The sequence below is a fragment of the Nomascus leucogenys genome, chromosome 12 (genome assembly GCF_006542625.1).
Source record: "Nomascus leucogenys isolate Asia chromosome 12, Asia_NLE_v1, whole genome shotgun sequence".
Taxonomy (NCBI): domain Eukaryota; kingdom Metazoa; phylum Chordata; class Mammalia; order Primates; family Hylobatidae; genus Nomascus; species Nomascus leucogenys.
Window position 1 is genome coordinate 95,982,637 of NC_044392.1, and position 15,547 is coordinate 95,998,183.

The 15,547-nt window shown below is 39.4% G+C and overlaps 1 protein-coding gene across 5 annotated transcripts in view; it reads right to left on the minus strand.

The window, feature by feature from the left end:
• Nucleotides 1-4,787, minus strand: part of NEXN (nexilin F-actin binding protein) — a 29,311-nt gene extending 24,524 nt beyond the window's left edge. For 3 of the 5 annotated variants that reach the window (XM_030825154.1, XM_030825153.1, XM_030825155.1), the window contains exons 1-3: nt 4,715-4,787; nt 2,810-2,888; nt 2,575-2,723 (exon numbers count right to left, since the gene is read on the minus strand). In XM_030825154.1, the coding sequence (XP_030681014.1) occupies nt 2,575-2,723; nt 2,810-2,888; nt 4,715-4,741 (255 nt within the window). In that variant the 5' untranslated portion in view covers nt 4,742-4,787. Of the gene's footprint in view, nt 1-2,574; nt 2,724-2,809; nt 2,889-3,085; nt 3,278-4,714 lie in introns of all 5 variants that reach the window. The other 2 variants (XM_030825152.1, XM_030825151.1) reach the window with 1 other exon arrangement.
• Between the last annotated feature and the right edge of the window lie 10,760 nt (nt 4,788-15,547).

Genomic DNA, 15,547 nt, shown 5'->3' on the forward strand with positions numbered 1-15,547 from the left:
TCCTAAATCAACTTTTCTTTTCAACATCTCCTTCTCTTCCCTCACCGGTAACTTCTCTTTTTTCTAAGCTGATGGACTTTAACTTTGCTCATCAGGGTATCCTCGAATATAAACAGATAATATCAAATCAAGTTTCTTCCCCAAATTGATTCTAACATCCACTATATCTACTATTAATCCCCGCCCAGCCCCCTACCATCTTTTTTTTTTTTTTTTTTTTAAGAGACAAGGTGTCTCTCTTGCTGGCTGGAAGTGCAGTGAAATTATCATAGCTCACTGCATCCTGAAACTTCTGGGCTCAAGCAATCCTCCTGCCTCAGCCTTGCAAAGTGCTGGGATTATGGGCATGAGTCACCATGTCCAGCTCTCATTTTTAATTCATTATAAGATCCTAGAATCTCCAAATCTTGTAGGTCATCAAGTCATTCAACTACCCCCTGACTCAGGAATCCTTTTTATGGCATTCTTGCATATGGATTTATACAAATAAATTTTACAAACAAACATTAAAACTCTTCTTGACTACCTATGCCATACTTTACTCCTTATATTCAAAGATACATTAAATTATATTAGAGTGGAGTGGAAAATGTACTTAATTAGATTTGAAAATTAAACTTTACATATTTACAAGATAAAATTACTAGACTGGGTGCGGTGGCTCATGCCTGTAATCATTTTGGGAGGCCGAGGTGGGCAGATCATCTGAGATCAGGAGTTCAAGACCAGCCTGGCCAACATGGTGAAACCCTGTCTCTACTAAAAATACAAAAAAATTAGCGGAGAGTGGTGGCACGTGCCTGTAGTCCTAGCTACTCGGGAGGCTGAAGCAGGATAATCACTTGAATCTGGGAGGCAGAGGTTGCAGTGAGCCGAGATTTTGCCACTGCACTCCAGCCTGGGTGACAGAGCGAGACTCTGTCTCGATTAAAAAAAAAAAAAATGAGACCAGTGCGGTGACTCACACTTGTAATCCCAGCACTTTGGGAGGCCAAGGCAGGTAGATCACCTGAGGTCAGGAATTCAAGACCAACCTGGCCAACATGGCGAAACCCCGTCTCCACTAAAAATACAAAAATTAGCCAGATGTGGTAGCGGGCACCTGTAATTCCTGCTACTCAGGAGGCTGAGACAGGAGAATCAGTTCAACCTGGGAGGTGGAGGTTGCAGTGAGCCAAGATTGCACCGAGCCAGGACTGCGCCATTGCACTCCAGCCTGGGCGACAAAAGCGAAACTCCATCTCAAAAAAAAAAAAAAAGTTGACTGCCCTGCTGGATTTCAGACTTGCATGGGCTGTGTAACCCCTTTGTTTTGGATGATTTCTCCCATTTGGAACTGCTGTATTTACCCAATACCTGTACCCCGCTTTGCAAATCCAGGGTAAATACATTTCTTTAGTTTGCAAGTATAGCACATGCTTTGCTTTCATCGTCACTTTTCTTTTCAGAAAGGTAATGGAAACTGAAGGCAGCATAGCAAAAAGACTGAAAGCACTTAATGTATGGCTTTAAAAGACCAGCTGATATGGTTTGGCTCTGTGTCCCCACCCAAATCTCATCTTGAGTTGTACTCCCATAATTCCCACATATTGTGGGAGGGACCCAGTGGGAGATAATTTGAATCATGGGGATGGGAGTGGTTTCCCCCATCCTGTTCTTGTGGTAGTAAATAAGTCTCACGAGATCTGATGGTTTTATCAGAGGTTTCCACTTTTGCATCTTCCTCATTTTCTCTTGCCACCACCATGTTAAGAAGTGCCTTTCACCTCCTGCCATGATTCTGAGGCCTCCTCGGCCAAGTGGAACTGTAAGTCCAATTAAACCTCTTTTCTTTCCCAGTCTTGTGTATGTCTTTATCAGCAGCATGAAAACAGACTAATATACCAGCATTTAAAAGTATTGTTATTAGAAGACCAGCATTTTGTTAGGTACTCATGGATAGTTTATATGTGAAATTGCCTTAATATCTTTGTAAAATTCTCTAACTTGTAAAGAAAAATAAGGAATGTAGACGGGGTGAGGAATGTGGATAGAGCGGTAAGATTGTATACGATGCAAATCATCTCACTATTCTACCTTAAAATAGGCATATTCTGCCTTAAAATAGGCATATTCTTCTAGGCATCTGATGTTAAATATTTTTCCTTCAGATCTTTTCAGGTTAGCTGCCTTTTTTTTTTTTCCTTTGAGATGGGTCTTGCCCTGTTACCCAGGCTGGAGTCCAGTGGCATGATCTTGGCTCACTGCAACTTCCACCTTTCAGGCTCAAGCGAACCTCCTACCTCAGCCTTCTAAATAGCTGGGACTACAGGCACTTGCCACCATGCCCAGCTAATTTTTGCATTTTTTTGTAGAGACGGGATTTTGCCATGTTGCCCAGGCTAATGTCGAAGCGATCCACCCAGCTTGGCCTCCCAAAGTGCTGAGATTACAGATGTAAGCCACCATTCCCAGACAGCTGCTTTTTAATAGGTTTATGTTATAGTAAAATATTTTAATTATGCAACATACTGATTAGTTCTACTTTGCACAGTTAGTTTCAGAAACAAATACGAACTTAATCTTTAGTGATACCTGTTCAGCCCTTTTTGCTAATTCACGCTGTATTTTCCTCTTTTCTAACATATCCTGCTCAATTCTGCGTTTTCGTTCCTCCTCCGTTCTCTTCCTTTGTTCCTCTTGTCTTTGTTTCTCCATTTCAGCAAATCTACCCTTAACAGTTCCTAAAAATATATGAAAAAAATGTTTGATACTTGGCTATGTTTCTATTTTGCAATTTAATTTACTATTTACCCCTCAAGCTTCTTACCTGTTAATTTTGGAACATAAGCCTTTTCTACTTTAGAAGATACATCTTCCTCATCATCAGAAGCAAGCATTTCTTTAATCTAGATGGTTAAATAAATTAATGTGAGCACATGTCCAAAAATTAGACTAAATCACATTATATGCAGAGTTTAGGTTACAAATACAGAAAAGTATTTTAGTTATAGTTAATATGAAATGTGGTTAATGTGAATAAATATAATTTAAATTAAAAAATCAAAACAAATATTTTCACGAGAATAAAGTAAAATAAAATAACCTCCTGCTTTCTCCTGTTCCATTCTCTCTCTCTAATATATTGTTCTTTTCTTCTTTGCTTTTCGTCTCTAGATCTCCTTTGATTTCTTTCTTCCCTGGCTCTCTGCATGGCTTCAAACTTATCCTTTACATCACCCTTGCCAAGTTTTGGTACATAGGTTTTTGGGACAGGTTTAGATGAAGAAAGCAGAATCTTCATTAGAAGAAAATAAAGAAAAGAAAGTTAACGAAAAAGACAGGAAGAAATTAGGTAAAGATAGATAAGAATAAGCAATATAAAAAATATTTGTCGAAACAGAAAATAGAAATGTGTTTGAACCCTTTATTTGACCATCACAACCTGATTAGACACTTTCTAAAACCTAACTATGAAAAATAACATTACAGAAAATATGAGAGTAGAAATTTCACTGTTAAATAGTAATGAAATCTCATTTTGTGGGTAGCATTCCACTGAAGCTGAAAGCCAGTAAAATATAAAAATCAAATTCTGAATTCTAATTAAAAACAACTGTCTTTTATTGTCTAACTCCATTATTAAAGATTCAGATTTGATATCACTTGCTAAAAAGGTACCCAAACTAATTTCAGTAAATTTGGTGAAGTTGAAAACAAAGCAAAAGTTTAGGCTTTAAAGTTTGAGCCTAATTCACATTTTACACCCTTCCTCGTTTCTGTATCCAATATAAGCAAAACCGAAGGCCAATCCTTTAGTCCTTATTTGTGGCTGAGGTACACCATGGTCTGTGTGCACAAGCTGTGATTTATGTTGTTACTATTACTTCCCATCTATAACTTCCTTAGACCACATTAAAAATGTTTAAGAAGGCTGTATCATTCTATATGGGGGTTAGGGCTGTAAGAGGAATTCCATATGGCAACAGAGCTTCACAAAGAATGGGAATCTGGTAGAAGACTGAAGAAATGATTTTCTTCCACTCTAAAACCAGGAAAGCAAATTATTTTCACCACTTTGAAAATTAAGCTGATTTATAAATGAAATTTCAGTAAATAAAATGTGTGCCTCAGAACACCAAACCCTTTTTCCTAGTGATAATGACAATTGCTTAATTAATCTGTGGCACATCCAACTTGTATTTTGTAATCTATTATGTGTCATTGGCCATTTAAGGGTTAACTTTATAATTCTGAGGTGTCAGCAACTGAGCTCTTCTTACAACAACTCTCAGTATCTACAGTCGAGAACCAGAAAAAAGCTAAAAATTAAAAAATATATATAAGGCACTAAAAAACCTCCTTACCTAAGAGAGAATTATGTTTTCTCCTATGAGTATAGGTCAAACTTTGTTTTAATACTAAAATAATAATTTCTAAGAGTTATCAAGAACAAAATATTTAAAATTCTACTCAGAATGCTAGCTATCACATCCACTTCACTATCATTCACAAATTTAGTACCCATGCTTTAGAATTTCCTAGAACCCAAATGAAAATACTAACCCAAGACCAGCTGGTGAATTGTATCTCTTCTTGTTTTACATCTTGCCATTATGTTATTAATTATGAACTCCTAAATAGGACCTTTCCACCAAATGATTGTCCTTTCAGCAATTCTACAGTCAACTCTACATTTCCCTCTTTTATTTTTATTTTTACTTTTGAGACTTACCTCAGCCTTTTGGGAAATATCATTCATGTTTGCTCTATGTGATCTTGGGCTGGTTATGAAGCTCTGTATATATTTGCACCTGAAAAAAAATTACATTGTATAATAAATTTTAATTTATTTGTAATATATTATGTATTTTTATAAATAGAAATAGCAGTTAATTGCCCCTCAAAAAATACTGACATAATTCAAGCAAGTAATAAATTGTGATAACCTTTAGCTCTTTTTCCCAAGATTCATGTTATAGAAAATATAAGGTGCATGATGGTAAAAGATCCCTGAAAGTTTTTGATCCAGAATAGCTTGATGAACATATTAAGTTCACTTGAAAAGAATGTGTATTCAGCAATTATTGAGTGTATTACTCTATAAATATTAACTAGCTGAAGGTAGTTGATCATGTTTTAGACCTGTATTTTTACTAATTTTTGGCTATTTCTATCAATCTTCAACTGTGTAGTTTTTTGTTTGTTTGGTTTCGTTTTGGTTTTTTTTTTTGAGATGGAGTCTCACCCTGTTGCCCAGGCTGGAGTGCAGTGACACAATCTCAGCTCGCTGCAATCTCCGCCTCCCAGGTTTAAGCGATTCTCCTGCCTCAGCCTCCTGAATAGTTGGGATTACAGGCAGCATACCATCACGCCCGGCTAATTTTGTGAGTGTTTTTAGTACAGACGGGGTTTCCCCATGTTGGCCAGGATGGTCTTGAACTCCTGACCTCAAGTGATCCACCTGCCTTGGCCTCCCAAAGTGCTGGGATTACAGGTGTGAGCCACTGTGCCCAGCCTACCAGTAAGAAATTTCTTTCTTCTTACCTCGTTGTCTTAAACTTATCTTACATTAAAATAGTCACACCAACTTTCTTTTTTTTTTTTTTTTTTTTTGCATGGGGGATGGAGTCTCGCTGTCACCCAGGCTGGAGGCTGGAGTGCAGTGGCGCCATCTCGGCTCACTGCAAGCTCTGCTTCCCAGGTTCACACCATTCTCCCGCCTCAGCCTCCCGAGTAGCTGGGACTACAGGCGTGTACCGCCACGCCCAGCTAATTTTTTGTATTTTTAGTAGAGACTGGGTTTCACCATTTTAGCCAGGATGGTCTCAATCTCCTGACCTCATGATCCGCCTGCCTCGGCCTCCCAAAGTGCTGGGATTACAGGCGTGAGCCACCATGCCTGGCCACCAGCTTTCTTTTTATTTATTCATTTATTTTTTAGAGACAGCATCTCGCTGTGTCACCCAGGCTGAAGTACAGTGGCACAATGACAGTTCACTGTACCCTTGAACTCCTGGGCTCAAGCGATCCTCCTTCCTTAGCCTCCCAAGTAGCTGGGACTACAGGCATGCACCACCATGGCGAGCTCTTTTTTTTTTTCTCCTCTATAGAGATGGGGTCTCACTGTGTTGCTTAGACTGGTTTTGAAACCCTGGGCTCAAGCAACTCTCCCACCTTGGCCTCCAGAAATGCTAGGATTGCATCCGTGAGCCACTGCATCTGGCCCCCAACTTTCTTAGGTTTACAGTTTGCATGGTATATAATTTTCTAGCTATTTACTTTCACTCTATCTATGTTTTTATATGTAAAGTATATGTCTTGGACACAGCCTATGATTGGACCTTGCTTTTTACAAAAATCAATTCTGATAAAATCTGGGTTTTCTTTTTTTTTTTTTTTTGAGACATAGTTTCGCTCTTGTTACCCAGGCTGGAGTGCAGTGGCACAATCTCGGCTCACTGCAACCTCCGCCTTCCAGTTTCAAGTGATTCTCCTGCCTCAGCCTCCTGAGTAGCTGGGATTACAGGCTCCCACCACCACGCCCAGCTAATTTTTGTATTTTTAGTAGAGACGGAGTTTCACCATGTTGGCTAGGCTAGTCTCGAACTCCTGACCTTGTGATCCACCCACCTAGGCCTCCCAGAGTGCTGGGATTACAGGCGTGAGCCACCGTGCCAGGCCTAAAATCTGTTTTTTTAATTGCAGCATTTAGTTCATTAACATTTAATGTAATTATTAATATCAATGAGTTTAGGCCTATCATTTAAATATTTATTTTAGGTTTGTTTTATCTTGTTTTGTTTTTTTCTTTTGGAATTTTCTAGTCAACTTTTTTTTTTAATAGAGTTTATTTTAGGTTCACAGCAAAATTGAGTAGAAGATAGAGATTTCCTGTATACGTTCTGTCCCTGCACATGCTTAGTCACCTCCATTATCAACACTGGATAACCCCATTATTACCACCTATTGGAGTGGTACATTTGTTATAATTGATGAACCTATACTGACACATCATTATCACCCAGAGTCCAGAGTTGTACATTCTGTGGGTTTTGGGCAAATGTACAATGACATCTGTCCATGATTACAGTATTGTACAGAGCAGTTTCACTGACCTAAAAGTCCTCTTTACTCCACTTACTTATGCTTTTCTCCCCCGTAATTCCTGTTAACCATGATCTTTTTATTGTCTTCATAGTTTTGACTTTTCCAGAATGTCATACAGTTGGAACCACACAGTATGTAGCCTTTTCATATTGACTTTTTTCACATAGTTATGTGCATTTCAGTTTCCTCTATGTTTTTCATGGCTTGATAGCTCATTTCTTTTTAGCACTGAATAATATTCTATTACCTGCATGTACCACAGTTTATCCACTCACCTACCAAATGACATCTTGGTTGTTTCCAAGTTTTGGTGTTTATGAATAAAGTTGACATAAATATCTGTATGCAGGTTCTTGTGGACATGATTACTGGATTATATGGTAAGAGCATGTTTAGTATTATAGGAAACCACCATGTAGCTTACCGTTTTGCATTCCCACCAGCAATGAATGAGAGTTCATATTGCTCCACAACCTCACCAGCATTTGATGTTGTCAGTGTTCTGAATTTTGGCCAGTCTAATAGATGTGGAGTGGTATTTCATTGTCATTTTTATTTGCATTTCCTTGAATATATATTAAATGAATAAATATTAAATTAGAATTATATTAAATAATATATTAAAGCACCTTTTCATATGTTTATTTGCCATCTGTATCTTCAGTGAGATGTCTCCTAAGATCTTTGTTTGGCCTATTTTTTTTTTTTTTTTTTTTGAGATGGAGTCTTGCACTGTCACCCAGGCTAGAGTGCAGTGGCGTGATCTTGGCTCACTGCAACCTCCTCCTCCCAGGTTCAAGCAATTCTCCTGTCTCAGCCTCCCAAGTAGCTGGGACTACAGGCGCCCGCCACCACGCCTGGCTAATTTTTGTATTTGTAGTAGAGATGGGGTTTTGCTACATTGGTCAGGCTGGTCTCAAACTCCTGACCTCAGGTGATCTGCCCACCTCGGCCTCCCAAAGTGCTGGGATTGCAGGCGTGAGCCACCGTGCCCAGCCCTTTGGTCCATTTTATAATTGGGTTGTTTGTATTCTTATTACAAAGTTGTAAGAGTTCTTTGTATATTTTGGATAACAGTCCTTTATCTGATATGTCTGTTGCAAATATTTTCTCCAAGTCTATGGCTTTTCTTTTAATTCTTTTCACAGTGTCTTTTGCAGAACAGAATTTTTTAATTTTAATGAAGTCCAGCTTATCAATTCTTCCTTTCACGAATTGTGACTTTGGTATCATAGCTAAAAAGTCAACTCCAAATCTGAGGTCATCTAGATTTCTGCCTATGTTTTCTTCTAGGAGTTTTATAGTTCTATACTGTAAGTCTGTGATTCATTTTGAGTTAATTTTTGTGAAGAATGCAAGGTCTGTTTCTAGATTCAGTTTTTTGCAAGTGGATGTCCAGTTGTTCCAGCACCATTTGTTGAAAATAATCTTTTCTCTACTTTATTGCCTTTGCTCCTTTGTCAAAGATCAGTTGATTATACTTACATGGATCTATTTCTGGGCTCTCTATTTGGTTCCGTTGATCTTTTTGTTTATTATTTCACCAACACCGCACTGTATCAATTACTGTAGGTTTATAGTATGTCTTAAAGTTGAGTAGTGTTAGTCCTCCAGCTTTGTTCTTCTCCTTCAACACTGTGTTGGCTATTCCAAGTCTTTTCCCTTTTCATATAAACTTTAGAATCAGTTTGTAAATATCCACAAAATAATGTGCTGGGATTTTGATTGGGATTGCATTGAATCTGTAGATGGATCTAGGGAGAATTAATATCTTAATAATGTTAAGTCTTCTGATCCATGAACACAGTATGTCCCCCCATTATATACATATTCTATAATTTCTCAGAAATGTTTTGTAGTTTTCAATGTGCAGATCTTCCACATCTTTTGTCAGTTATCCCTAAATAATTTCATATTTGTTTATACTACTGTAAATGGTGTTGTTTTTTAGATTTAAATTAATGATTGTTGCTAGTACATGTTGAGTATCCCTTATCTGAAATGCTTGGGACTAGAAATGTTTCAGTTTTCAGATTTTTTTTTTTTTTTGAGACAGAGTCTCACTCTGTCGCCCAGACTGGAGTGCAATGGTGCAATCTCGGCTCACTGCAACCTCTGCCTCCCGGGTTCAAGCAATTCTCCAGCCTCAGCCTCCTGAGTAGCTGGGACTACAGGTGCGTGCCACTACGTCCAGCTAATTTTTGTATTTTTAGTAGAGACGGGGTTTCACCATGTTGATCAGGCTGGTCTCGAACTCCTGACCTCGTGATCCTCCTGCCTCGGCCTCCCAAAGTGCTGGGATTACAGGCGTGAGCCACCGTGCCTGGCCTCAGATTTCAGATTTTTTTTGGATTTTGGAATATATATATATATATATATATATATATATATACATACATACATACATACATATAACAGGCTATCTTGGGGATAGGACCCAAGTCTAAACATGAAATTCATTTATGTTCCATATACACCTTATACATATAGCCTGAAGGTAGTTTTATAGAATATTTTAAACAACTTTTGCATGAAGCAAAGTTGTTTTGTTTTGTTTTGTTTTTCAGATGGAGTCTTGCTCTTGTCGCCCAGGCTGGAGTGCAATGGCGCGATCTCGGCTCACTGCAACCTCTGCCTCCTGGGTTCAAGTGATTCTCTTGCCTCAGCCTCCCAAGTAGCTGGGATTACAGGTGTCCGCCACTATGCCTGGCTTATCTTTGTATTTTTAGTAGAGACAGGGTTTCACCATGTTGGCCAGGCTGGTCTCAAACTCCTGACCTCAGGTAATCCACCTGCCTTGGCCTCCGAAAGTGTTGGGATTACAGGCGTGAGCCATTTTGCCCAGCCAAAGCAAAGTTTTGACTGTGTTTTGACTGTGATCTGTCACATGAGGCCAAGTGTGGAATTTTCCACTTGTGGCATCATGTCAGTACTCCAAAGGTTTCAGATTTTGGAGCATTTGGATTTCAAATTTTCAGATTAGGGATATTCAACCTGCAAATGGAAGTATAATTTTGGGGCCAGGCGCTGTATCTCATTCCTTTAATCCCAACCAACACTTTGGAAGGCTAAGGCAGGGAGGTTGCTTGAGGCCAGGAGTTCAAGAACAACCTGGGCAACATAGTAGACCCCATCTCTACAAAAAATTTAAAAATTAGCCAGGCCTGGTGGTGTGTGTCTGTAGTTTTGGCCACTTGGGAAACAGAGGCAGGAGGATCTCTTGAGCCCAGGAACTCAAAGTTACTGTAAGCTATAATCATACCACCATACTCCAGCCTGGGTGACAGAGTGAGTCCCTATTTCTAAAAGAAAAAAAATTAAAATTAAAAAATACAATTTTTGTATTCTGGTTTTATATCTTGCAACCCTGCTAAAATAACTTATTAGTTTTTTTTGTTTTTTTTTTTTAAAACAGTCTCACTCTGTCACCCAGGCTGGAGTGCAATGGCACAGTCTCAGCTCACTGCAACCTCCACCTCTCGGGTTCAAGTGATTCTCCTGCCTCAGCTGGGACTACAGGCGCGACCCACGACACCCAGCTATTTTTTGTATTTTTAATACAGACGGGGTTTCACTATGTTGGCCAGGCTGGTCTCGAACTCCTGACCTCATGATCCGCCTGCCTTGACCTCCCAAAGTGCTGGGATTACAGGCGTGAGCCACCGAGCCCAGCCTAATAACTTATTAGTTCTATTGGCTTTTTCATAGATTCCATCAGATTTTCTACATACATAGATGATCACGTCATCGGTGAGCACAGTTCTACCTTTTCCTTTCCAGTCTGGATGCCTTTCATTTCTTTTTCTGGCTTGACTGTACTAGCTAGAACCTCCAGTACAATGTTAGATAGAAGTGGTAAGAGCAGATATCTTTGTCTTGTTCCTGATCTTAAGAGAAGTATGTCCAGCCTTTCACTGTTAAGTAAGATGTTAGCTGTAGGCTTTTCTTAGATGCCCTTTATCAGACTAAGTTTGCTGGAGTAATTATCAGTAACAGATGTTGGATTTTATCTAACGCTTTTTCTGTGTCTATTGAGATAATCATATGGCTTTCGTTTTTAATTTATTAATATGGTGAGTTACATTAACTGATTTTCAAGTGTTAAATCAGCCTTACATTCCTAGGATAATTCCCAATTGGTTATAATGCATTATCCTCTTAATATATTGCTGGAATCAGTTTGATAAAATTTTGTTAAGTTTTGTATCTGTATTTATGATAAATTATTGGTTATCTTTTCTTGTGATGTCTGCTTTTATTAACAGAGTAATATTGTCTTCATAGAATGAGTTGGGAATTATTTCTTTAGTTTTCTGGAAGAGTTCATGTAGGATTTAGTATTATTTTTTCCCTAAATATTTGCAAGAACTCCCCAGTGAAGCCATGTGGGACTGAAGTTTTCTTTGTGGGAAGGAGACAATATAATGGGGGAGAGGATGGGACATGATTCCCTGTAATTATTAATAAGATCCTAACTTTTCTTGTTTAGTGGGTCTGTCGGTGCTTATGACATTATTAAAAATAAAGGAGCAAATTAAAGGAATCCATCTATACATGAGTGTGTCATGAACTAAGGTTTATGAGTAACCTAATTTTATGTGCCTGAGATAAAAATAATAAATAGCACTAGTCCTGTTGTCTTACTTGAGCCATTATATCATATCTAGAGTTACCTGTTAGATATTTATTTATTTATTTATTTATTGAGATGAAGTTTTGCCCTTGTTGCCCAGGCTGGAGTGCAATGGTGTGATCTTGGCTCATTGCAACTTCTGTCTCCTGGGTTCAAGCAATTCTTCTGCCTCAGCCTCCCAAGTAGCTGGGATTACAGGCATGCCCCACCATGCCCAGCTAATTTTGCATTTTTAGTAGAGACAGGGTTTCACCATGTTGATTAGGCTGGTCTTGAACTCCTGACTTCAGGTGATCCACCCGCCTTCACCTCCCAAAGTTTTGGGATTACAGGCACAAGCCACCATGCCTGGCCTGATATTTCTTCTTATATAACCAACAAAACCTACCCTTCATTCTCATGGCTTCTCAAACCTTGCGGTTATTTTTGATTCATTCTTCTATATCTCCTAGATTTTAATAGATCGTCAAGATTTATGAATGTTGCTTTCAAACTTCTCTTACATATTACTTCATATTTCCATGGCCTCCATACTAATATAGACCCTCAATCACCTCACATTTAGATTACCAAAATTTGGTAATCAGGCCTAAATCCAAATTTCAGGTCTGTTAACTGCTTAGTTAGGATTAGATGAGATAGCATTATATGAAGAGCCCTGAAATAATAACCAACATTAGTAGATATCAATAACTTTGATTAATTTTATTACTGTTCATCTCCCCTACTAGAATTTAGTCTATTTAGGAAAAAATCTATCTTTCCTTGCCAGTGAGCATATATAATGTATTACACAATTTTTTATTTTTAAAAATAGATGCCAGATGTGGTGGCTCATGCCTGTAATCCTAGCACTTTGGGAGGCTGAGGCGGGCAGATCACCTGAGTTCAGGTGTTTGAGACCAGCCTGACCAACACAAAGAAAGCCCATCTCTACTAAAAATACAAAATTGGCCAGGAGTGGTGGCACATGCCTGTAATCCCAGCTACTCGGGAGGCTGGAGGCAGGAGAATTGCTTGAACCCGGGAGGCAGAGGTTGCTGTAAGCTGAGATCGCATCATTGCACTCCAGCCTGGGCAAAAAGAGCAAAACTCTGTCTCAAAAAAAAAAAAAATACAGGTAGGGGAGGGGTGGGGGTGGGTGCAGTGGCTCACACCTGTAATCCCAACACTTTGGGAGGCTGAGGTGGGAGAATCGCTTGAGCCCAGAGTTTGAGACCAGCTTGGGCAACATAGCAAGACTCATCTCTACTGAAAATTTAAAAATTTGTAAGTGTCGTAGCACATGCTTGTAGTCCCAGCTGTTTGGGACACTGAAGCAGGAAGATCACTTGAGCCCAGGAGTTCAAGGTTGCTGTGAGCTATGATCATGCTACTGCACTTCAGACTGGGCAACAAAGCATGAGACTGTTTAAAAAAAAAAAAAATAGAGACAGGGGTCTCACTCTGTTGCCCAGGCTGGTCTCGAACTCCTGGCCTCAAGTGATCCTCCCACCTCAGCTTCCCAAAGTGCTGGGATTACAGGCATAAGCAACCATGCCCGAGCCTCTTGTGCAGTTTTTTTAGAGTAATACTAAAGGGTTTGAGGAAAACTTGGAATCCTGGGATCATAAGAACTGATAATTTTAGGTCAATTAATTGGCCAGAAGCGACTTCAAAAGTCTTTTTTTTTTTGGGGGGGTGAAATGAAAGAAAATTGGGTGGCTTGCTGACAGTGAAGAATTAATCTGTCAAGAATAGTCCTAGAAAATAAATGAATCAGCTAGCCCTCTTCATTTAATTTGTAAAAAATCCTCAAATTATATCTTGACTTAATTATAGATTTAATAAAATAAAATTGATTTTAAAAATTTGCTATGAATAAACCACTTAAAATCGTTTTTTAAAATGTCATGTTAGTATTCTGAGCTCTCATTTTTTTTTTTTTTTTGAGACGGAGTCTCGCGCTGTCGCCCAGGCTGGAGTGCAGTGGCGCAATCTCGGCTCACTGCAAGCTCCGCCTCCCAGGTTCACGCCATTCTCCTGCCTCAGCCTCTCCGAGTAGCTGGGACTACAGGCGCCCGCCACCGCGCCCAGCTAATTTTTTTGTATTTTTAGTAGAGACGGGGTTTCACCGTGGTCTCGATCTCCTGACCTCGTGATCCGCCCGCCTCGGCCTACCAAAGTGCTGGGATTACAAGCGTGAGCCACCGCGCCCGGCCACTCATTTTTAAACTCAGTGAAAATTTGAACAGCACTAGCCTTAACTTTTTTGGTTAAAATATAAGCAAGTGATCCTTTACTCGAAGTTTGCTCTGTTCTGCCTTTTGAGGATAAAAAGTTGTAGCAAAATGAGTTCATGACCTTTTTGTGTTATGGAATTGCACTTAAGGTACAAATTACAAACCAATAGGACTCACATCTCTTAAATATTTTTATGTTGGAGAAAAAAACTTCATAATTACGTAGACACTGTAAATACATATAAGATTCCTTTATTGTTAATTAAAAAGGAAGTATGACATTGCCTTGGTAGAAACAACAGTGCATTTCAGTTGCTAACTCATTTGCCTATCTGTGTTAACACAAGGATAAAGGTATGAATTTGACTCTGTTTGGCCTATTAACTTCACAGGAAAACTCTGATACCTAGTCATTAATTGTATTGTCTTATCTAAACCCACTATTTCACTAATACATCCTTAAGTCACAAAACATGAATAATATTAATGATGAAGATAATCCAAGTTAACATTTGTTGAGTCTTTACCGTGTGCCTGGTAATGTGCCAAGTAGTTAACAAGCATTGTCATTTATTTCCTACAACAACACTTCCAGGTAAATACTATTATCAAACCTTCTCTCCAAATCATTTCCTGGCCAGATGTTATGGCTCACACTTGTTATCCAGGCTGAGTTGAGGCAGGAGAATCACTTGAGGCAGGAGTTGGGGACCAGCCTGGGCAACATAGCAAGACCCCATCTCTACAATTAAAAAAAAAAAATCTGGGTGTGGTGGCATGTCCCTGTAGTCCCAGCTACTTGGGAGGCTGAGGCAAGAGGATCACTTGAGCCCATGAGTTCAAGGTTGCAGTGAGCTATGATTGAACCACTACACTACACCCTGGGCAACAGAGCAAGACCCTGTCTCAAAACAGAAACCAAACAAACAAAAAACAGCTTTAGAACAAATGACATATACAGGTTCAATGTTATCATAACTTTTCATAAACTCCCTCATAAAAATTCCAAACCCATATATATTTTAAATTTTAATATTAATACAAAAATAATTTGAAATCTCCCAAAATATTCTACTAGAACTTTTTGTGCTTAATAACCTTTGTATTCAATTATATCCTAATGATAATTATACAGTTAACTGTTGATTTTTTCATGCATATTAAGAAAACATTGGGGTGGAGCCAAGATGGCCGAATAGGAACAGCTCCGGTCTCCAGCTCCCAGCCCCAGCGACACAGAAGACGGGTGATTTCTGCATTTCTGCTTGAGGTACCGGTTTCATCTCACTAGGGAGTGCCTAACAGTGGGTGCAGGACAGTCGGTGAAGCGCACTGTGCGCGAGCCGAAGCAGGGCGAGGCATTGCCTCACTCGGGAAGCGCAAGGGGTCAGGGAGTTCCCTTTCCTAGTCAAAGAAAGGGGAAACAGACGGCACCTGGAATATCGGGTCAGTCCCATCCTAATACTGCGCTTTTCCAACGGGCCTGGAAAACGGCACACTAGGAGATTGTGTCCCGCACCTGGCTCGGAGGGTCCTATGCCCATGGAGTCTCACTGATTGCTAGCACAGCAGTCTGAGATCAAGCTGCAAGGCGGTAGCGAGG